Source organism: Centruroides vittatus, unplaced genomic scaffold (assembly GCF_030686945.1).
Source record: "Centruroides vittatus isolate TY-2023 unplaced genomic scaffold, ASM3068694v2 scaffold_386, whole genome shotgun sequence".
NCBI lineage: Eukaryota > Metazoa > Arthropoda > Arachnida > Scorpiones > Buthidae > Centruroides > Centruroides vittatus.
Window position 1 is genome coordinate 1,407,138 of NW_027122706.1, and position 24,702 is coordinate 1,431,839.

Here is a 24,702-nt window from a genome sequence, read left to right on the forward strand (position 1 = left end):
TAATAACTTTTTCTCAGTTTAATTAATCAGGGTGTCCAACAATTTCGAATTTTCCTGAGATTTCCAGGTTTTCCAGGATGAAAACCTGCATTTTTCCCTGTCCAAATAAAAACAGCTCACTGCAGAAATTAAAAACATTGTAGTACTATGTTGTTAATATTTATACTTTAATCTAACAAATGTATTAATCAATTTATTTTTATTTTCTGATAATATTTGATTTTTAAACTTATGTTAGATCTGAATATGATTTAAAACCCTTTTAAAAATTAATCCTATAAAACAAACTGTTTAAATAAATTTAAACAATTTTCTGTTTTATTGGAGTATTCAGATGTAGATGGAAGCAACTTTTAAGAACAAATTTATGAAAAAAATTTATTTTTAGCATTCTGTTATTTGGATATATTTTTTTAAAACTCTTTCCACCCTATGGGCACTAAGAGTGCCTCTTTTAGCAAGCCCATTGTGGATTTGGCCAGGCCCATAATGGGGCAGTCGAGTGGTGAGGGATGGGGCCCAACATATCTGAATAGATCATCCCCTGAAAAATTCCTGGGGATTTTTTGACCCATCTGGATTCAATCCCAGGTCCCCCCCATGGTAGTAGGCTGCCATCTTGACCACTCAGCCATCCAGCCTCATTATTTGGTTATTAGAAATGGATAGGTTAAATATCTTATTTTAACAGCATAAATTTATGATTAATTAACATTTTGCATGAAAAATAAACAAAAATTATGTTCAAACATGAATCTTACAGTACAGCAACAAAAACTGTTCAAGAATTTTTACACATATTTCATATTAAAAGAATATTTTATGTAACATTAAATATGATCATTTTCATTGTTTACATTTTTTAAATTTATGAAATATTATTCAATTTAGATAAATTTTCTTATATAAATCTATATTGTGTTATTATAATTAGCTAAAATATTTAATGCAAAAAGTTATAAAATTCCTAAGATATAGAAAAAGTAATGAAATGAGAGTTGCCATATAAAAATTTTATAATTTACCTTATGAATGGTGTTTCTAGAATTTTTGTCAAATGATGAGCATAACTGGGGGTACGACAACTGTGAAATAACTCAACATCTTTTACACACTTTTCTAGAATATACTGTGCTGAACTTTTAAATAATTCTTCAGTTAACTGAAAAGTTAATGTCATATAAATAATATTTTAAAAATGCAAAAATTATTAATTTTTACTTCAGAAATTATTTAAGAATATCAAAGAAGACTTGTGGAGAAATAACATGAGTTTGGTAATGACATGAGATGATGGTACCATTCCAAGTGTAGTATTAGCTCATTATTGCTATTTAAAATACACTATCTGGCCAAAAGTATCCAGACACCCAGTGGTACGGACTTGGAGAGTTTTGAGGCATATATTAACCCTTACCCGGCCAGGGTACCGATCTATCGTTACCCTAATTGTTTAGCAAAACTGCCTGGGGACCGATTGATCATTACCCTGTTAACAATCAATTTTTATAAAATTTATCGACAACAGATGTCAGCACTTGACGGCATCGTCTTGTTTATTGTCTGTTTCACATATTTTTGTCCAGGTGGTGTTTTGTTGACTTAAAAAATTTTAATTATCAATCTTTTTTCTTAATTTTTCATTTTCTGATAATTTTTTATTTCATTTTTAGCATATTCATGCAATAATATTACTATAATAAGTTTATTAATGCTATAATAAGTTTATTCAGCAATAATATGTTAATGCATTATAAATATTCAAGTTATGACCTTCAGTTCTGATATTTTATATATTTTTTTAATTTTTAATTTTTTTTAAATCTAAAATATCAGCAAATGTTACATCTATTGCTACTAGTAATCATATGTTTATTACAAAAATATATAATCTTGTTTGATATGAAATGAATAAAGTATATTAGTTCATTATATTAGTTGAAAGCAGAATAAAGTTCAGATTTCAAACAAATGTTTGATATAATGTGCGATAATTTCACAACGAATAAACATACATGCATAAATGTTATATCAAATTGTACAGAACAATATTCTAGTTCTGGCTCAGTGACAATAAGAATGAAGTAGCCAGACAATGTTAATTTTGACAAAAAGTAACAAATATTCAAGTTTGAATGTCAGTTATCATATGATTTTTTTTTTCTCATAAATTTTTCAAACAAACTTTAATGAAAAATGTCATATTTAAAACTAACTATATTGATAAATATATGTGATTTTTTTCATATGAATAAAATAATAATTTAATTTTTGGTGAATTTTTAAAATAATATTGCCTGATTCACCTATTTTTCCCTTGGCCGTTTTACAAAATAAGGGGGCGTGGCAAACGGCAGGCTAAGGGTTAATATGATGTTGATCCTCCTTTTGCATTGATGACAGCCTGCACACATCTGGGGAGACTTTCCACTAGTTTTTGATAAGTGGCCATTGGAATTGACTTCCAGGTGTCCATCACAGTTGAAGTAAGTGCTGGCAGTGAGGATGGTCGATGTGACTGGCTACGTAATCTGCATCCTAATTTGTCCCGAAGGTGTTCTATGGGATTTAGGATCAGGGTTCTGAGAAGGTCAGTCCAGTTTTTGAACACCCATTTCGTCAAACCATGCCTGCACATCAAAGACCATCACCTGCCAGATCCACTTCTTTAGGGAAGTGTCCGGATATTTTTGGCCAGATAGTGTACATGTGTGTTAATAGAAAATTCCTTACACTTCAGAACAGAGAATTTTTGTAGTGAAAAGTTACATTTAGAAAAAATTACTAAAAATACAGATGGCAATATTCATCTCAAAAGATGAATAAAACTTTTCCATTTTACTTATAAGCTACAGCAAAACATCAAATTTTGGACTTAAAAAATAAGAGTTGTCCTGAACTATTTATTGTACAAAATTTAAATGTTTCATGCAACATATAATAAAGCAGCAACAAGCACAGGCTAAGGGCACCAACTTTGGTGACACCATCTGCCAACTCTGGCAGATGGTGTCACCAAATTCTTTGCACCAATTCTCATGAGAGTGCTTTTCATTTGATCACCCATAAATAACATTATTAATTTAGATAATGTTTTTAAATGGTAAAATATTAGTATTTTGCTCAGTGGCGTAGCGTGGGTGTCAGCCGCCCGGGGCGGAGAAAAATTTTGCCGCTCCCTTATTTAGGTATTTTTACAAGATGATATTATTTATTGTGAAATTTTGCTGCCCAGGGCGGGCCGCCCCCACTACACTATGCCACTGATTTTGCTAGATATTTTTAATTTTCAAATTCAGTATCAATGCACAATAAATTAAAACAGAAAAGAGGAATATTTTTTGTAAATTATAAACAAACTTTTTAATTTAAATTAATAAATTATATTAAAATTACATATACATAATAGATTTACTATTTTAAAAATAATAAATTGCATGAAAAAATCAAAATTATCAAGAAACCAATTCTATATAATTGTTTTAACTTACCTGAAATAAATCCTCTAGTGTTACAAAGGTTTGTTCAACTTCAATCATTTGAAATTCACAAAGATGACGACGTGTTCGAGTGTTTTCTGCTCTGAATGTGGGGCCAAATGTGTAAACTTTTGACATGGCACTAAAAATGATAAAAATAGCTCCTAATATTAAATTAATTAAAACTCAAGTGTGTGTATTTAGAGAATAATGATAATAGCTTATTTTATTATAATAATAATAACCAACAAATATCAATCATAAATATCAAATTGCCGAAAAGACTAAATGCAAAAATAGTACTTTGATATATGTAATCAACATAAAAAATATGTATACAGAAAAGAGTGCATCATTGATATAAAATAATATTTTTTTTTTTATCAATGCACTTAAGCACATACTGTATTAAATGAAATATCTAATGAGTTTCAATTTCAAATGTTTTTACTTTTTAACTTATTTTTAAGTAAGTGATATTTTTATCAAGAAAACTTTTGTATTAGTTTTAAAAAATGTTTATGAAAGTTGCAATTCTAGTTAGTTTATAATAATCAGCAGTTCTAATGTTAAAAAATCAAAATTTAACCTTTTTTATAACTAAAATATTAAAAATTTTTGCTACATATTATTTTTAATCAATACTTTAAAAAATAATAATAAACAGTAAATTTATATTATTTATTATTATTTCATAATAAATTTTTGAACTGATGATTTCATATTTACCATGCTGCAGCTTCTAATGCCAGCTGTCCTGACACAGTAAGGTAAGCAGGAACGTTAAAATAATGTTTACATTCAGTTGATGGTATATTTTCATTTATCAAATTTGACGTAACTGGCTAAACACACAATTTGAGAACATTAAATTCATTATTTTACTATATAAATGATAAACATTTTAGAAAATATTAAATAAAACAAGTCTAGCATAAAATGAAGAGTTATCTAGTATAAAATAAATACCTTTTTAAACATAAATTCTAAACAAAAAATTGTGATTGTTTAGAATTTATGCAATTTATTCACGTGAGCAAAATATAAAATTAAACGTTTACAATTGTATGTTTTGAAAGGAAACCAAAACCCAACGTATTAGAAAATCAAAATAAAAAACCAAAGTTTATGTAAGTCTATTAAATCATTTTTTCAAATATTGATAGGAAAGACTTATGGCAAAATTCTAAATCAGTCTAAAGTTCTTGTTGAAGTACTTGTGTGCTTTTAAAAATTCACATTGACAAATTTAAAACTTCATAAACAACTAAATAATTTTTCTTTACATTTAATTATTCTATCAAAATTGACAGAAATGCAAGAACTTTTACTTTTAATACTAAATCAATTTACAAAAAACAAGAATTGCATTATTTTCAATTTAAAAACATTATATGAAGCATGCAATGCCATAAGGTTGTAAATGCCATTTTTCTCAAAATACATTTTATTGAAGAAATGAATTTTAAATGCAATGTTTTTTCCTATGAAAAAATATTGTGGCGATAGTGGCGCTCTAAGTGGCTACATTTTGAAGATGAATTTATGTGCAAGCCATAACGTTTTAAGCGACAAAGTGCAAGCCACGTGACTTTTGGCACGTAAAATGTTACGGTTTACATTTACATCATTTTGTTATTCCAATTTGTAATGCAGTGAGTTTTTTACGCAGAACCAGATAACTGAATGCCGGTTTATTAATAGTTAACCTGTATCATCTTATTATTTGATATTTCAAAATGATATTCGAACTTCCATCAATCTTTCAAATTTGAAGTTTTTAAATACATTTTAACTTTTATTACACTAAATTAATACCTTATTGTTTATATTTTCCTTTATTTATCATAATTATATTACAATTGATAAAGATTACAGCCCAGTTCAAGTACCAAAACTGTGGGCCCAACATTGCTGAAGCCAGGAAGCAGTCACTAATAGATTATTGCCAGTTTTTAATGTTAAAATTAATATTGAATTTGTAAATTGTGTTTAATAATTTAAATGTAAGTTTTTGGTATTCAAAACTGTTTTTGAGCTGTAGAAACATTAATTTTACGATTGCAATTGTTTTTGGCATTTACAACTTTATGCACTTGCACAGTTTTGGCATTTACAACGTTATGGCTCTAACCCTGTTTTTAAACTTTTTTGTTTCCTTACTATCATACTTAGGTGTTTGAAATTAAACCCAATGTTTTATTCCAAAGTGTAAATTGTTAAAATAATTTTTATAGCATTTGATTAAAGTTTGTTCATTAGAAAAAGTGTTTTTTCTCTCTCCTGAAAAGTTTGTTTTTTGGCATTTACAATATTATGGCATTGCACGCTTCATATAATGAAATATTATTAAAAAAATCTCTGCATTGTTCATTAAAATTCTTTTTATCTTGATGATGTTTACCATCCATTCATTACAAAGATCAAAGATGCTATTGGACAGACTTGAAAAAATGTATAAATTTTTTCAGTTAAATGTGCTCATGTCTTAGGTTTAACATTTGAACAACTATATTTAAGTAAATGAATTATTATTATTATTTTTACCAACTCTTTGTCCTGTAAACACTAAATGGACCTTTCCCTTATGACCATTGTGCCAAGCCAAGCCACAATAGGATGGTGCTGTAATGAGGAACAAGGTCCAAACATATTCAAATCAAATCACCATGAAAATTTATATGAATGCAACCTTGACTCAAATTTAGGTTCTTCAGAACAGCAAACCATTGCCTTTAACATTTCAACAAATCTATAGTAAATTTTATTTTTATTCTATTTTATTTGCTTTTGTTCCTTTAAATAGCTGTTTCATCATCAATTGATGCACTGCATGAAAAAGCTTCAAAGATTCTTGTTTTAATCTGAAAATCAAATTTAGAAAGCTTCCAAATAAATTCTTAGATGATTTAACTTAACATATAATGGATTTGGTGAGTGGTATTCTAAGATGCAAGATTGGTCTAAGAAGAAGCATTATGAGTATAAAGTTAATACAAATGTTTGTTTCAGCAAGACTATATATAAACTATAATTAAACGTTTGTTTATTGTTTTTATAGTTTATTGTTACTATAATTTCAAGAAAAAGCCTGTAATGTTGCTGAAAGTTAACCTTAGTTAAATTTGAACAGCAAAACTTAACTGAAATTGACATTAATTCTTTAATAAACTAACCTACTATATACATTATATGTCCAATATGTTATAACTATCAATATATAGTAGAGCGTTGTATATCCAAATCAATTGGGGACTGGGATTGTTCGGATAACTGATTTTTTCGGATAACCAATTATGTACAAAAAATATATTAACCCTTTCCCTGCCGTTTGCCACGCCCCCTTATTTTGTAAAACGGCCAAGGTCAAAATAGGTAAATCAGGCAATATTATTTTAAAAATTCACCAAAAATTAAATTATTATTTGATTCATATGAAAAAAATCACATATATTTATCAATATAGTTAGTTTTAAATACGACATTTTTCAATAAACTTTGTTTGAAAAATTTATGAGAAAAAAAAAATAATATATAATAATTGACATTCAAACTTGAAAATTTGTTACTTTTTGTCAAAATTAACATTGTCTGGTTACTTTATTCTTATTATTCTACGTCATTCTGGCTCAGTGACATTGTTCTGTACAATTTGATATTACATTTATGCACGTACGTTTATTCATTGTGAAATTATCGCACATTATATCAAACAGTTGTTTGAAATCTGAACTTTATTCTGCTTTCGTCTAATATAATTAACTAATATACTTTATTCATTTCATATCAAACAAGACTATATATTTTTGTAATAAACATACGATTACCAATAGCAATAGATGTAACATTTGCTAATATTTTAGATTTAAAAAAAAATTAAAAATTAAAAAAAATATATAAAATATCAGAACTGAAGGTCATAACTTAAATATTTACGATATATTAACATATTATAGCTGAATAAACTTATTATAGCATAAATCAACTTATTATAGCAATATTATTGCATGAATATGCTAAAAATAAAATAAAAAATTATCAGAAAATGAAAAATTAAGAAAAAATAACCGATAATTAAAATTTTTTAAGTCGACAAAACACCACCTGGACAAAAATATGTAGAATGAACGATAAACAAGACGATGCCGTCAAGTGCTGACATCTGTTGTCGATAAATTTTATAAAAATCGATTGTTAACAGGGTAACGACAATCGGTACCCTGGCCGTTTTGCTAAACGAATAGGGTAACGATAGATCGGTACCCTGGCCGGGAAAGGGTTAACCTATCCGATGTTGAAATTTTTCTCCGTTGCATGTTGCTTCATGTTGAATTTTCGTCGATTTTAAGCCTAATGAAAATTTTTATAATAATAATCGAGGCTATTGTATCGTTAAAAATTGTTTCTTTATTTTGTACAAACAAAATAAATATATTGAAAAATATAAAAACAAAAAAATTATACTTTAGAAGTTAATCTAGTATCAAAAATGTTCGATTCAGCATGACACAGTCTGATTGGAACGCTTTTGGATAACTGATGCTCTACTGTATCACAAAACTAACAAAATTTTTGTCTAGCTATTTTCTATATTTTGTCACATATTCTATTATTTAATTAAAGATTAAATAATAGAATATGTGTTATGTGGAAAATAATACATTTGTCTTATTTTCCACATAACACATTCCAAATAAGACATTTGTCTTATTTTAAAAAAAATAAATTTTTTCAGGAAACATACCTGAAAAAAATAATTTTTCTGACCTGTAATTCAAGCTCAGAGATACCAAAACAAAAAGTTGGAATACTTTGCTCAATAGTATAATTTGTGAAATATATACATTATTAACATATATAATTTGAGTACACAATATAGCATCAATTTTTTGTCCATGAATGAGAATTAAATATTAATACATGAAAATGATTGTATAATATATAAGAAAAATATCTTCAAATTCTTTATACTATTTATACTAAATCATGACTAACAAAACATTTAAAGTCCATTTTATAATAAAAACTTAATTTATAATATAAAAAATAGAATTTTTGGATCATGAATTTTTTATATTTAAAGTGATAACACTTTAAATATAAAATAAATATAAACACTTATATATTGGATTTTTAAAGATATTCAAATTTTGTTCTAAAAGGGTTGTGCACAGTACTATATTTTTTATTTTATAAATATTGACAAATTTATTATATTTTTTTGTAATGATAATTTAATTTAGTGTTGTAAGTAATTTGAAAATATAAAAATTTTAATATTTTTTTAACATACATTTACCTGAACAGAAAAAACATCTCCTCCTCCTTCACAATCATTAGAAGTTATAATTGGAGTATTCACATGAAGAAAATTTCTTTCCTATCAATTTATTATAAGTTTAAAATTACAATAATTAAGAACTGTATTATAAAAATTATTTAAAAATTTCATTACAATAAAGAATATATCAATAAAAAATACTGGGTCTTCACAAATAACTCTGGTATTTCATACACAATTTAATAAATAACAATAAAAGTTTCAAATGAATTACAAGGTTAAATAAAAAGATACAGCCTCAAGTTTTTTTGGCATTTAGTACACTTCAGTTTGTGCTCCTTTCATGTTCCTGCAAATGTCCAAGCAATATTCTGTTCACTTTCCTATCCATAACAGCATGTCAGACTAATAGTTGTAGTGACATCAGTTATTGTCTCTTGTGATTAGTCAAAATCACTTAGTTCTGCATACAGCACGTTTTTTACACGTCCCCATATAAAAAGTCAAGAGATATTGTTTGGACTTCCAGGTGGCCACACAACTGAGTCATCCCCTCAACTCCACCTATTAGGAAATCTATTGTCTAAAGTCACACAAACACAATTGAAGCGTGCAATGGTTGTAAATGCCATTTTTCTCAAAATACGTTTTATTGAAGAAATGAATTTTAAATGCAATGTTTTTTCCTATGAAAAAATATTGTGGCGATAGTGGCACTCTAAGTGGCTATATTTTGAAGATGAATTTATGTGCAAGCCATAACGTTTTAAGCGACAAAGTGCAAGCCATGTGACTTTTGACGCGTAAAATGTTTCGGTTTACATTTACATCATTTTGTTATTCCAATTTGTCATGCAGCGAGTTTTTTATGCAGAACCAGATAACTGAATGCCGGTTTATTAATAGTTAACCTGTATCATCTTATTATTTGATATTTCAAAATGATATTCGGACTTCCGTTAATCTTTCAAATTTGAAGTTTTTAAATACATTTTAACTTTTATTACACTAAATTAATACCTTATTGTTTATATTTTCCTTTATTTATCATAATTATATTACAATTGATAAAGATTACAGCCCAGTTCAAGTACCAAAACTGTGGGCCCAACATTGCTGAAGCCAGGAAGCAGTCACTAATAGATTATTGCCAGTTTTTAATGTTAAAATTAATATTGAATTTGTAAATTGTGTTTAATAATTTAAATGTAAGTTTTTGGTATTCAAAACTGTTTTTGAGCTGTAGAAACATTAATTTTACGATTGCAATTGTTTTTGGCATTTACAACTTTATGCACTTGCACAGTTTTGGCATTTACAACGTTATGGCTCTAACCCTGTTTTTAAACTTTTTTGTTTCCTTACTATCATACTTAGGTGTTTGAAATTAAACCCAATGTTTTATTCCAAAGTGTAAATTGTTAAAATAATTTTTATAGCATTTGATTAAAGTTTGTTCATTAGAAAAAGTGTTTTTTCTCTCTCCTGAAAAGTTTGTTTTTTGACATTTACAACATATGGCATTGCATGCTTCAATTATTGAAATGAAATGTATCCTTTTATGTACCACTTGTCTATGTTAATCATAGGAATCTGTAATTCCAAACTGTATTATGCCAATTGCTTTAATGGACTTTTAGCATGAAAAACTCAGATTTATTCTATGTTATATCTTCTGATATGAAAGTTCTCCAAGGCAGTTTTCTTTTTAAAACACTCCATTGTTTTATAATGTTGCAGCTACTGACAAATTATCTTATATGTAGGCACTTTACTTCCATACTAAGTAAAAAGTTTCAATAAACAGTAATAACAGATTTAGTTTTAAAGAATCAAATCACACACTACTTTTTCTGTTGGACAGTTACCATGATACTGTTAATGTAATCGTAATGTTACTTTACTCAACATTATGTATACCAAAACTTTTGAGTTTCTGAGGAAACCAGAACAAATAAATTTCTAACATCTCTTTTACAAAAATTAATATAAATTTTTCAAATGCACGAGTTATTTTATGAAGCTGCTGTGTTCAATTCAATGAAATTTGAATTAGTTAATTCATAGTTTCAATCATTTAAAGAAATAACATGCAAAATTTACTGTATAGGTTTAATAAAATGTGTGTGTATATTAAGAATAACTAAATAGAAAAAAAGAAAGAGAAAACTGATGTTTTTAACAATCTTACTAGAATATTTAATGTTTTAGAACATTCAAAACAGAATATGAGTCAGAAACTATATAAAGAAGTTGAAGTGAAATCTCATTTAGAAGTAAATGAATGAGAAGCAGGAGACTAAATTGTAAAAGCAAAATTATGAAACAGGAAGAATTGTGAGAAAAAGATAAGGGCGTATGAGATGTTAAATTTTGTAAAATCATATTTCTTCAAAATTTTAAGTTACTTTAAACAAATAATTTCCAAATTAGAATTTCTAAAAATATGAACTGAAGGTGTGTAAATTCTTATTCTAAATGAATAATAAAATATACCTGTAAAAATTTATGTACAGCAAATGTTGCTAAACTTCTAATTCTTAAAAGAGCACCAAAATCTTTAGTTCTTGGTCGAAGATGTAAATGTTGTCTTGTTTCTTTTACAGTTGGATTGTATCGAGGTAAAAATGGAAATTTCTAAACATTGAAAAAATAATTAAATTTAATATTAATAAGATTAATGAAATAAAAAAATAATAAAATTTTAATAAAGAAATATAATCCAATCTTTTGTTCTTTCATTTTATGGAAATACTCTAATTAGTTTTTCAAACCAAAAAATGTATTACAAATAAAACCAAATTTCAAAATCAACTCCAATTCTTTTCTTTGTGGTTATTTGAACCTGTTTAATGTAATTTTTATATATATTTTGTATCATTATTTTTATCAAACCCCACCTGAAGAGTTCGAGATGCATTTAGGTGTACTAGTATATATTTAAGATTAACTTTGTAACATTGTAACTTTTTATTCTATACTAATTGTAAAAAACAGATATAAAATAAAGTACTTTCATTTGTAACATCATATTCACTAGTGTGATAAGCCCTAAAATTTCAAGAACTGATTAGATTATCACAAAATTTAATGTAACTTTTATAAAGAACAAAAAGCAATGAATAATACTTTTAATTTTTAAATATATACAATATACTACCGATAGTTTTAATCAAATTGATTAAAAATTTGTTTCAGTTTTTAAAATTGAATTATTTCTCATTATTGTAAAATTATTATTATTATTTTATTGTATGTTTAGCATCTAATTTTAAGATGTATGAATTATTTTTAGTTTTTAAAATATATATTTATCCTAGAGATAATATCACTATATTCTTTCAATAAAACACATCACAATTTATCACAATTATATAAAGTATTATTACTTTTAAGATTATATTTAACCTTTGTCTGTAACCAGAAAATACTAATATAATTTAGCTGAAATGCCTATTTAAAATTAACAAGAAAAGAAAAAGAGAATGTTGAGTAAACTTAGTGTTTTGATTTTATCCGATGCAAAATTCAGTTATTCAAGACATTGACTATGTCTTGCATAACCAAACTACCATTATCAGAGAGACAAACTATCATTATCATTATCATGCAGGCTATCAATGATAGAGTTGAAGAAATGTTATATTTAAAATAAATTCTACTGTCAAAATTATCAAAAATAAACTTTTAATAAATAATACTTTAAAATTCATTTATTGTCATCAATTAAGTATTATAGGAATATAATTAAAAAATCCATACTTACTAGTACATCACATTTACCGAGGACATTCAAAGAACAACATTTTAATTCAACTTCTTGATTTTTATGGGTACTTTTCATTAAAATGCCTTCAATTTGCACTGAACATCCAAAAGAAATTTCCCTATATTTTTAGATATTAAAAAGGTCATTCTAGAATTATTAAATACAGTGGAACCTTGCTTAACGAGCATAATTCATTCCAGAATCTTGCTCATAATGTGAAACACTCATTAAGTGAAACAGTTTTTCCCATAGAAATTATGTAAGATACAATAATGCATTCCATGCCGAAAAAATAATCAAATATTTTGTGTGTAACGTTTATTCAAAGAAAATTACACAATATACATTGTTAAGAAGCATAAATCATCTTCATTTTTTCTTCTAGTACGGAATAAACCAACCTGGAATAAGAATTCGATTTGCAGAAAACAAAAAAAATCACAGGTAACATATCTGATGAAGACACCAAACAATACGCCAAATTCTTGGGTTATGTAAAGGATATAATTAAATATTAGAAATTAATTAATTTGACTAGAGGTAGGCAGTTATGCTGCCATCTTGTATTAAATTTAATAATTACAAATAATTAATTTTTAATTTAGACATTTTAAAAATTTAATTTGGAATTGGTCATTAAATTTAGTATGAGATGGCATGTTCATTATATAATGAGCTATGATTGTCGATGTTTATACATAATATGTGTGAACACAAGTTTGAAAAAAGGCGTGATCATGAGTGACATTAAGATGGTAGCAGAATGAGTGCTAAACACAGTCACAGACTGATGGAATATGTGCACAATCCGGGATTTCCTCTCTCCTTGTCACTTGTTATGTGAAACATCGCTTGTTAAGCAAGTCAATTTTTTACAATTTGTTTTGCTCGTTATGTGAAATGCTTGTTAAGTGAGGTTCCACTGTAATCCAATCATAAACATTTACTTATTTTGTATATCTCATCACCAATACAAATTCCATCAAAAAACCCATCAACAGTTTTATTTAGAATGCTTTCAAAACTTAATATTATATCCTCATCAATATAAATTTATATCTCTTCTAAATTCTAAAAAAATAAAACATGCTACAGTAATACCTTGGTTTTCGTTGACTTCAGTTATCGTTGGTTTTTTTCGCAAAAAATTTGTCTTGGTTTTCGTCAGCGTGCTCAAGTAACCTCGCTGCTAATTTTGCAAAAACAAAGAGCAACCCACGTGTTTTCCGGAACAGTGTGGCATTATTTCTCGTTGTGTGAACATTACCCCACGATGGCCCATCTTTGGCCAACGGTTCTGTTCCTTGAACACTGGGAGTTCAGTCTTGGGTTCGCACTTTGCCAGGGTGGGCTGGCCAAATGAAGTTTTCTGGGTTTTCTCCATGTCTGTAACACCCGAATAGGGGCCAGTTACTCTTAAACGGATTCCCAGAAGGCATTATTCCCCTCGATACGACCATCATAAACACATACAACTACTATTACATGACAATTACATCACACTTTACCCGGGGTAAAATAGGCTAAAGCTCATGTCCAACTAGCTTCTACAAGACAAGACATTACCCCACGTGTCTAGCTGAACAATTTCATTTCTTTCATCTTAATGCTTTTATCTCTATGCTAATTAGTCTTTTATGTTAATGTCTTATTGCTTTTAGTATTTAATGCTATATTAATTCTCTATAAAATGTGTTTTTGGTATGTATTTTGGATTGTCTAGAACAAATTAATTGGATTTACATTGATTCATATGGAAATAAAATTGCCTTGATTTTCGTCGGTTTCGGATTTCGCCGATTGTTTTCAGACGGATTATCAACGAAAACCAAGGTATCACTGTATTATTATATAACAGAAAAACTAAAAAGAAAATGCTCCATTTATGTTTTAAAAATCTATTATACCAAAGTGCAGAGTTTTTTAGAATGCAAATAGAACAATGTAAATTTGGATTATTGAAAATGGAATGTTAAGTCCAGATACTATTTACAAACTTTTTCGATTTAAGTTTGTGTTGATAATATGTTAATAGTAAGAAGTCATCATTATATATAAATACACTACTAGATATATAAAAAACATTCAAAAAGTAAGTTACATTTCTCCACAAAGATGGCAGCATTGCACAATAAGAGCGAAGCATGCACAGAAGAGAGCTGAGGTCCACAGCTTCCTATGGTGGCATTTTTGTTTGAGTAACAGCAAGCTTTGCTGCATAGGACAAAAACAAAATGACACATCAGCTGGAAACTTACTCCAATGGTTGACGTACATGGAACAGTACATTTTTTCGTTGGAAAAACATCTCACATGTACGGAGATTCATCGTGAAATATTGTCTGTGTGTGAACCATATGCAATGTCATGTCAAGCCACAGTGAAATGGTGCCAGCAGTTTGAAGATGGCTGGACAGACTTGACTGATGCAGAAAGGCAAGAAAGGCCAACAGTGAAAACAACAGATGGTGCAGTGGGTGGAAGACACGATTCTCAGCAATTACACAGTGACTGTTGTACAATTTCCTCAAGAGTTGAGAATATCTGTTAGCAATGATCATTCTATCGTCTGTCACCAACTCTATTATCACAAACTGTGTTTATGATAGGTTCCATGCTCACTGACTTCCAAACACAAAAGGACCAAGGTTTGTGACTTCTCTGGACTTCCTCAATGTTATGATGTGGGAAAGCAATGATTTCTTAAGCTACATCATTACAGGTGATGAGATATGGGTGCATCATTTCACCCCAGGAACAAAGTGAGCATCAATGGCATGAGACACACATCACTGCCTGTGAGAACAAAATGCAAAGTTGCCACATCAGCGGGTAAGGTCATGGCCACGGTCTTCTTCAACTGCAAAGGAGTTGTGTACACAGAGCTTATGTGGAAGGGCACAACTATTAATGCTGAGTCATACTATGAAACATTGAGGGCTTTGTGCAGAGCTGTGAAAAACAAGAGGCATGGAAAGTTAAACAAAGGTATTGTCCTCTTGTATGATAATGCAACACCTCACAATGCACATACAACACAGACTTTTCTTTGCAAGTTTGGATGGAAGGTCTGGCAGCATCCAGCCTATAGTCTTGATCTGATTCGTTGTGATTTTCATGTGTTCAGAAAGCTAAAACAACATCTGGGTGGATGTCAATTTGCCAATAATGACCAGGTTCAGAAAGCTGTTCTCTACTGGCTCCATGACCAAGGAATGACTTTCTATTGTTAGGACATCAAACAATTAGTGCAATATTCTGACAAATGTTTACAGTGACTAGATGTGTATATAGAGAAATAGTGTGGTATATGTGTGTCATATTGTCTGATAGTGCTTTTCTCAATAAAGTGCTCTTGACCTACATTGTTTTAGTGTAACTTACTTTTAAAATGTTCCTCTCAATAGCATATTTATATATGTCACCTGTCTAATATTTATAATAATATACAAAGTACAGTACATAAGAACAAGTTGAACTAGAAAACTTCAAATTGACTACATGCTTAATAATTTCCTAAATAAAATCAAAAATATAATTTTTACAGTGATTTACCTCAAATTTATTTTTTTAATCACTTACGTCTTTCCATTTTCATCAATTACTTGCAAATTTTCTAAACAAGATCCATCATTAATATCTATGAATGTTATATTTTTGTGTTTTCTTAATGCTTTTATCCATCCCTTTAAAATTTCAAATAATCAAATAATAATAATTTCAATTAATATAATTAACAATATTTACATTTTACTATTAATAATTACAAGGGTCATTCAAGGTTAAATGAGACTTTTATTTCTACAGACCAAAAGATATGTCCAAAAAATCTATAAACTATGTCAATTTTTGAAATACTCTCCATCTATATGTAGACACTGTTCCCAGCAGCAAGTAGGTCCAATACCTTTCTCATAGATAGAAGTGGGCTGACATCGTAGCCAGAACAGGACAACTTGCTGCAGCTCATCATCTTTCTGGAATTTCATTCCTCCCAGGTGCTCTTGAAGGGGTCCAAACAAATGGTAATCACTGGGAGCTAATCACCTTTAATATAAACAGATTCAGAAGTTGCTCACACGTCTCCTCGTGTATCCATTTCTGATCACATGTCAGTTGTCAGGGAACCCATCTGGCACACACCTTGTGGAAAAGTAAGTGCTCGTGGATGATTTTCTCAACACTGCTGACACTGATGAACAGTTTATTTGCAATGTGTCTCATAGTTACTGGCTGGTTCTCCAGGATAACTTGCTCAACTTGTGCAATATTCACAGTGTTACTGCAGTTGGTCGACCATGTTCATTTGTTTTATTTGTCACCAGCTCTTATCCTTCACCAAATTGTAGATACCATTCATACACTCTTGCCCACGATAGCGTTTGTTCCCCATACTGTGCACTCAATCTTCTGAAAATTTCAGCAAGTTTAACCATTTCATTCATGAGAAATTTGATTATGCACCACTGTTCCACCGTTGCAGACACATTATCTTCCGCCACGATTGCTAAAACTGCTATGCATGCACAAAATACGTCATGCTTGCTACTGAAATCTTGGGATGGATAATGCTACTCTCTCTTCGGGTTTTATTGTGCTACAGTTACTTTTCGAACTTATAGGTGCAAAGGTCTTGTTTAACTTTGAATGACCCTGGTAGTTTATTAATTATTAAATATAAATCTTAAAATTTATTGAACAAAATAATTAATTACAAAGTTTTTATAAAAGTATCAATATTTTAATTTATTAACTCTGAATAAAAGATTCTGATATTGCTAAAAGCATCTCAATTCAATATTTCTTTTATAAGTACAGAAATTTAATTTTTGCTTATAACTGGAGTTATTGTCACTTAATTGATTAAGTGCATAAAAATACTATCAAAAAACCGTACATTTTGATTGAGTTAAATCATACTTTTAAATCAAGATATAAATGAGCAATTATTTATTGTGACATCATCACGATGCTGGGCTGCAATTTTTAAACATATTTTTAATTTTTTCTTCCAGTAGTTCTAAATTATTTAAATTAATTAATTAATTATTATAATTATTAAATTTAATAAAAGGTGGCACCTAACACTTCCCTCTAGTGCCTAATTGGTTGCATAATTTATTTAGTATTTAGCCATATCTAGCCCAATAGAATTCAGTATTTGATTGGAGTCTAGCTTATAGTATATTGGGTCGAACGATGTTATTTATATATATTCTTAATATTTATTCAATTTAAAATGTACATTTGCCATCTCAAATTTGAAGTGTCTTACCCCTGTACATCATACTTTTGCTGATAACAATAAAGTCATGCCAGTCATCAATTCAGGGAAAAATTTTTTTAATTGAATTTGCCTGACTGCCAGTCTAGACCAGAAATTTGTATATAGTTAATTGGGGTCTCCTTGACTTTAATCTATCTAGCACCATTCTTGAGATTAAAAGACAGACAATGAAAATTTATAGGACTACAATTTTTTCAAACTGCAACCTAAAAAGTTATTTCCAATCAGCTACTAAAGTTTATGTATTTCAGTTCACACTTTGCAGCACTAATACTCAAACTTTTGATTGGCAGACTAAATTACACATAAATTAGGCAAATAGATAGGCAGGTCACAAATATTTTTTACATTCCATATATATTAAAAAAAAAAAACAGCCTATTTCTATAATTTACAAAGAATGTGTCAAATGTGCTTGCAGATTGAATCAACACATGCTGCAGTCATATATGACCTGGGAGCCATAATTTCAGCACCACTGCTTTACAGAATTCAGTGTTAAGAAATAAATAAGGACAATATATCAGTGGTGGATACAAAGAGAGGACTACAGAGACTTAATTCATCTCCGTTAACAAAAATTTTAAATTTATTTATGTCTAACTTCAAAACATTGCTTTTAAAATTATTTATAAAGGCAAATATGGTTTATCGGACCATCTGCAATACAATCATTGTGCACACATTAATAATAAGTACTTATTAATTACTCAAATACTTTTAATTGTTGAATATATACCCCTCATGCACACTGGAGTGTGTATAAACAGATAAATAAAACTCACTCACCTTTCACACCGGTTACAGACTCCGGTGAGTGAGTTTTATTTATCTGTTTAATTGTTGAGTTCTTGCCTTCTTCTTTGGATACTTTTGGATCTGTCACTATAAAGTATATAAATAGAAGCAAATTTTAAGGCCAATTAGAATGGTCATGCAACTTGTGCAATTGAATCTGTACAAATAAATCATTGTGTGTAAACAAAAACTTGAAGTTTGTACAAGTCAAAAACTTTCACTTTGTAAAATCTGTTCTGTCATATATTTTGAATGAAGTTCGCACGTTCAACTGACTGTAAATCAGTATCCAAGCCTAATGTATGAGGAGTTTTACATTTAAATGTATTAGCACAAGATCTGTCTAGTACTTCAATATACTCTGTTCTGTTTTTCAACAATGTCAATAAAAGAAAAAGAATTTCTTTCCAAATTTATTGAACTCTATAAATCATTTCTGTCTTTAATAAATTAAATCCAAAGAGTATGGTGATTGAAAAGAAAAATCTAAAGCATAAAAGTTTCCAATTGGACATATATATATTGTACCAAAAGCAAAACTAATCAACAAACTAAACTGAATATATAAACAGGGTTAACAATTCAGTTCATTTGAGTGTTTGCATATGTGAGTCAGTTTGAGCAAACTGCATGTGTAAATGGAGCTTTAAGTAAGTTGTATAGGTATAATTTTACCTCTAAATGAGATGATTAGGACCTTATTAAAGCGTAGACCATACCCAAAGAAGCAAAAAAGTCAAAGGAATCATATCTCTACATATGACCCTTCACAAGATACAGCCCCAAAATCAGCCTACTTCCAGGTTGCACAAGATCAGGGTTGCATCTTACACCAAGACTATCATGTTTAAGTGTTTAGCCCATAAAACTATGATGGCTTTGAGTAACCCCAGGCTAGAGTCTCCATATTAACAAAAAAGAAAAGAAAGAAAGAGTAGCCCACTTGATTGTTCATAGAGTACTTGATGTTATATAGTTTTAGAAGGAGTGAAGACTTGCCCCATACAGGTATTGAGATGTGAGCATTGAAGCATACAAGCAGCACATTGGTCAATGCAAATGACAGCAAATCTTGATCGATGCAGAGCATGGAGAATAGACAGTATACTAATCCATGGTAAAAACTGATCTTTGGAGGCAAATATCTTGCGAAGGGTCACACATACAGGTATGGTTTTGTTGACTTTTTTTTGCTCGTACAAGCAGGTCTGAACTCTGGTGGCTAGCAAATTTCTCATTCAGAGTTTACATCTTACTGTTGTATATACATACAAATTGTATATAAATAATTTACCTAAACCTGACTTCTACCCTATATATGCATTATTCATAGATTGTAGTTTATTAGCAGGCTTTATATCGATATTTTAAGTTAATAAATTAACTTTCCAGATTATAAAACCTGCAAAATCTAAAAAAAAACATTAGTAATTATTCTACAGTTAACGTTACCTTAGGTAGCCAAGATGGCAGCACGTCTCTAATTCCAGCAAGGAAACAGTGGGACACACATTCTAACCTAACCTAACCTAACCTATTCTAATAATTTGGTTGCTAATAATTATGGTAATTTATTAGAATAGGTTAGGTTAGGTTAGGTTAGAAAGTGCGTCCCACTGTTTCCTTGCTGGAATTAGAGACGAGCAGCCATCTTGGATACCTAAGGTAACATTAACCTATTCTACTAAATTAATCATTTAAATTACGTATTAAAAATAAACGTACTTTTACAGAAATTTCTCTTTCTATTGGTTTCAGTGTTAATAATTCTTTCACAGTGAAATTTTTATTATTATTATTAACATTCGTTGGCTCCAAATTCGTATATACATAACTAGACCAATTTTTAATGCACGAAAATGTAATAGTACGTCGTAAAAACAAATGTTTCGGTATTAGAATCATCATCTTTGAATAACATTTTAATAAATTAAAACACCATCTTCGTCTTTAGTTAAAATAATAACGACGACATATTTCCTTTTCTCCTTCAATTACTACACAATAAAACAGACGAGGACTTAATCGTTTACTTAAAATTTCATTTCTAAATAATCACGTGTATCCCGCACGTTTTGAAAATCGCCCTCTAGCGCCATTTAAATTTATTTATTTATTTATTTTTTCTTTTCGTATTTAATCTAATCCGTTTTACCTCAAATATATAATCGGTTAAGTTCAATATAAATTAATTTAAAATTATATATCTATTTCAATTTATTTTCGTAAATATTGCTTTATATAGATATATGTCTTGGTCATGTGACTGTGATGACGTTTTATTTTCAGTTGACAAATAATGGATTAAATGTAGTTTATCAGAGAGAATGCGAAATGGGTTGTTGTTTCAGTAAAGATGAAGATAAAAATTCGCAAGTATGTCGACAAATATCTCCACCATCTTATAATTTATATTTTCCTATACATCTTGTATCAGTTTAAATTTAAAATCAATCATTTAAATAACTTTTCATGTTATTCTTAAATTAATTATAATTAGAATTTAATTACTTATTAACATTTTTATTTATATCATATATAATGCATTACATGTATATAAAGTGTAAATGTGTATACAGTACATACAAGTATTTTTTACTTTTATTTTATTTTAAAATAATATAAAAATAAAACTTTATCCTGTAATTATCTTTGTACTGTCAGAGGATAAGTTTATTTTCTGTATATATTTTATACTTTTATGTAATATTTAATGTAGTTTTATGTATATGAACTTTGCTGTATTGCTATTTTTATAATAATAATATATATGAAATATTTATGAAATAAGTATTTTGTTATACTGTCATTTTTACTAAAATATATTCAAATAACAGTAAAATTCTACCTACACATTTTTATAATGTAGCTGATTATATATACTCGAATCAAACTTACAAAGTTATTTATTAAATTCCTTACATAATCTATGATTTTTAAATAGAATGTTTCTGTTATTTTTCAGTTTGGATCATTATAAGAAACGGTTTGTGAATAGTCAAAAAGTTATCTATAATTCATAATTTAAACTGACCAAAAGGTTAAAAAGATATTGTTACTAGCATGACTTTTTTTTCAGATTACACATGACTAATGCAGGATTAAATATTACTCTACAGTATTCGTTTGATGATATAATTCACTCTTATTTACAAATTTCATGTTAATTGAAGTGTTTAAATAATTTTAAGAAGAAATTTTTGATTGTTTAAAATAAACTATTAATATTAATAGTTTATTTTAAAGAGAAATTGCAGAAACTTATTTCAAAAATATTTTTATGAAATAATAATTAAATAATTTGATGATTTTTTAGGATTTAATTGTTTTATTATTGGGATATTATATATGATTTAGAAGTTAGTCAAATATATGATTAAATTATAGGCTAGTTGGCATTATATTATTGATATATAATTATGTATATTATACTTGTATTATATGTTTATTAATTATTAATATTTTAAATATTCAAGACATTTGTTTGTATAAACTGAACATTCCATGAAGTTAGTGCTTTTACTCCATATATATAAACAATAACTCATAACCCAATTTTAATTGATTAAAGCCAAATTTGCCAATGATTATTAACATAGCCCAATAGTAACCCAATAATTTTGCAAAGATTATTTGGTTTACTCCATTTGTATTGAAAGGAAACTTGTATTATTGTATTATATTGAAAATTCTAATAAGCTAAAAATAATTCTTGATATAATTGGCAGTTTAAATAATTAAGAATCAATCATTTAAAAATATTATTAAAGCATGGTAAAAATAGCAAATTTTCACTATCATCTAGCTTAAATAAACTAAATTTTAATGTTTGATAAGATTAAATATATATTAATATATATTTTAATCTTATCTTAATCAATCAAGATTTTGAATCAGAAGTGTAACTTGTTATCATTTATAGGTCATTTTGTGAACTGAAGTTTGGCTTATCTTTTTTTTTTTATTTTTAATTCTATATTAATATTTCTTGTACTGTTAGAATTTCTGAAATTATACAATGTATGTATATTCCTGAATAATTAGAAGGATAAACTTTAAAAAAAACAAATCATAGTAGTTAGTATATAGATAAATGTATAAATGTTATGTAAAAAGTTTAAATGTTTACTTTTATATTACTATTTGTTTTTGATTTACCATATAAAGTCAATGTGTCCCCTGAGAATTATATGATGCATTCTTGATATAGCCTGAATATTTCTATTTTATATAATAGTACTGGTACATTCATATATGAATCTCTTTAATATAAATCTGAGACAAATGTATATGAGATATGTTAGTGGCTGAGATGATTTTTTTTTATAATAAAAATACCATTTTTTTAGCATCAATAGCTTTATATATATTGTCTTCTGAGAAGCCTTTACATGTAATACAAACATTTTGAACAATACTTGAGCTATGTTGTTTTCTATTTTGAGACCAAGGCCAATGTATGATAACATTCAAAAAACTTGTGATTCAAAAAAATGCACTTCATTGTTTGTTTTCTTTCCTTGTTTGTCATATTACTTTTCTAAACCAAATAGAATTTATCATTGGAGTCTATTGATATAAAGTTTATCTGTTTATTTTATAAAACTGTTGGTCTTCATTGATTGACTCACTGACAAGAAATGTTTTAATAGAGGCATATTTATTAGAAAACAGAATCATACAATCAAAAGGAGTACATTACTAGAAATATCCAAAATCTCAAAACAGCAAAAATATTTAAGGTCCTAGACCATAACCCATTGTCCGTAGAACATCAGGTCATCTGCATAATCAATTTAAGCACACACTGTTTATTTTCAAAAATGTTTATTATTTTAATAACAGTATATTCTTCTGGCATACCGTCAATTATTCTTTGTAAATATTTTAAAAATTTAATAATCATTTAATACTGTACCTATATATTGTGTGTACAGTAGAATCTGCTTATTGTTGTCAGTCATTTAATGTTATCAGAATTAGTTCAGGTGGTTCTATTATATACATCAGGCAGATACAGTAATCAAAAGTATTACTTATCATACATGTTACAGACTGTACTATTCACTAACCTTTGCCTTTAACATTCACATGACTTATGAAAGCAAAAGTTATCAGAATTAGTTAACACTTATAAAACTTTGCTTATTGAAATTAGGGTTTCAATTATCATCATCATCAAGTAAATAGGCACTTTTAAGCCATCTTTTCATACTATAAGTCTCAACATGTGGCTGATAACATACTCTCATCAGCTTTAACTAACCCTTTAAATGTTAAATATTTGTTTTATTATTTCCTTGCAGTATTATACAGTAAGACCCCACTTAATGCGGGGGATGCATTCCTAGATGACAAAGTGCTAAGCGAAACTGCGTTAAACGAGGTCATTTTAACATAGAGTAAATAGGAATAGGTGAACACGCGACCAAAAATAAACAGATTTTACTTTAATTTCAAGTAATTTTTATATTAATTTGCATAATAATATACATAAACATATACCCACAGAAATGTAAAGTTCATTTTATTTAATCTTTTTTGATCAGGAATGAAGATCCTGACTTTTCTGAATTTTTTTTTTTTTTTTTTTTGCAATAAACTCATTAAGTTTCATTTGTCGCTTTTTCTTTCCTTAAGCAAATGTCGGTAGCAGAAGATCGCATCCAAAACTCCTCATTTTGCCTTTCAAAATCATTTGCTACAATTTGATCAACGATTTCGGTTATCGTTACCAAACTTTTACTAAGGAAATCTGTAGAGAAATTTTTTGGGTTCTTCATTTTCAGAATCTCTATTTTCCAGTTCTACACGAATTCCTTGTTCTGCCAGTTCTCGAAGATGATTGTTGGTAATGCTCTCACCAGAAATCTGCAGTAAATCCTCAATATCCTGTTCATCTACATCTCCTAGTCTTGCTGTATCGATTAGGTTGATAATTTGGTCAATCTAACAATAAAGCTTGAGAATTCTTGGATAACTTCAGCCATAACTTCTTCCACTCTTGTTTATGCATTTATCAGTTAATTCTTGCCAAGTGAAGTCAATATTTCCTATGGCATTCATGGTGTTATATTTTTTCCAAAAT

At 28.3% G+C, this 24,702-nt stretch overlaps 2 protein-coding genes across 4 annotated transcripts in view; one reads left to right on the top strand and one right to left on the bottom strand.

The window, feature by feature from the left end:
• The window catches only part of AsnRS-m (asparagine--tRNA ligase, mitochondrial), a 31,909-nt gene extending 11,299 nt beyond the window's left edge, over window positions 1–20,610 (bottom strand). Inside the window, exons 1-8 of one of the 2 annotated variants that reach the window (XM_067286687.1) lie at window positions 20,340–20,610; window positions 16,112–16,215; window positions 12,527–12,647; window positions 11,257–11,397; window positions 8,779–8,859; window positions 4,209–4,324; window positions 3,492–3,621; window positions 1,026–1,162 (exon numbers count right to left, since the gene is read on the bottom strand). In XM_067286687.1, the coding sequence (XP_067142788.1) occupies window positions 1,026–1,162; window positions 3,492–3,621; window positions 4,209–4,324; window positions 8,779–8,859; window positions 11,257–11,397; window positions 12,527–12,647; window positions 16,112–16,215; window positions 20,340–20,522 (1,013 nt within the window). In that variant the 5' untranslated portion in view covers window positions 20,523–20,610. Of the gene's footprint in view, window positions 1–1,025; window positions 1,163–3,491; window positions 3,622–4,208; window positions 4,325–8,772; window positions 8,860–11,256; window positions 11,398–12,526; window positions 12,648–16,111; window positions 16,216–20,339 lie in introns of both variants that reach the window. The other variant, XM_067286686.1, reaches the window with a different exon arrangement.
• Window positions 20,611–20,870: 260 nt separating this feature from the next.
• The window catches only part of LOC136988738 (ragulator complex protein LAMTOR1-like), a 49,446-nt gene continuing 45,614 nt past the window's right edge, over window positions 20,871–24,702 (top strand). For both annotated transcript variants that reach the window (XM_067286700.1, XM_067286701.1), the window contains exon 1: window positions 20,871–20,990. In XM_067286700.1, the coding sequence (XP_067142801.1) occupies window positions 20,886–20,990 (105 nt within the window). In that variant the 5' untranslated portion in view covers window positions 20,871–20,885. The remainder of the gene's footprint in view (window positions 20,991–24,702) is intronic.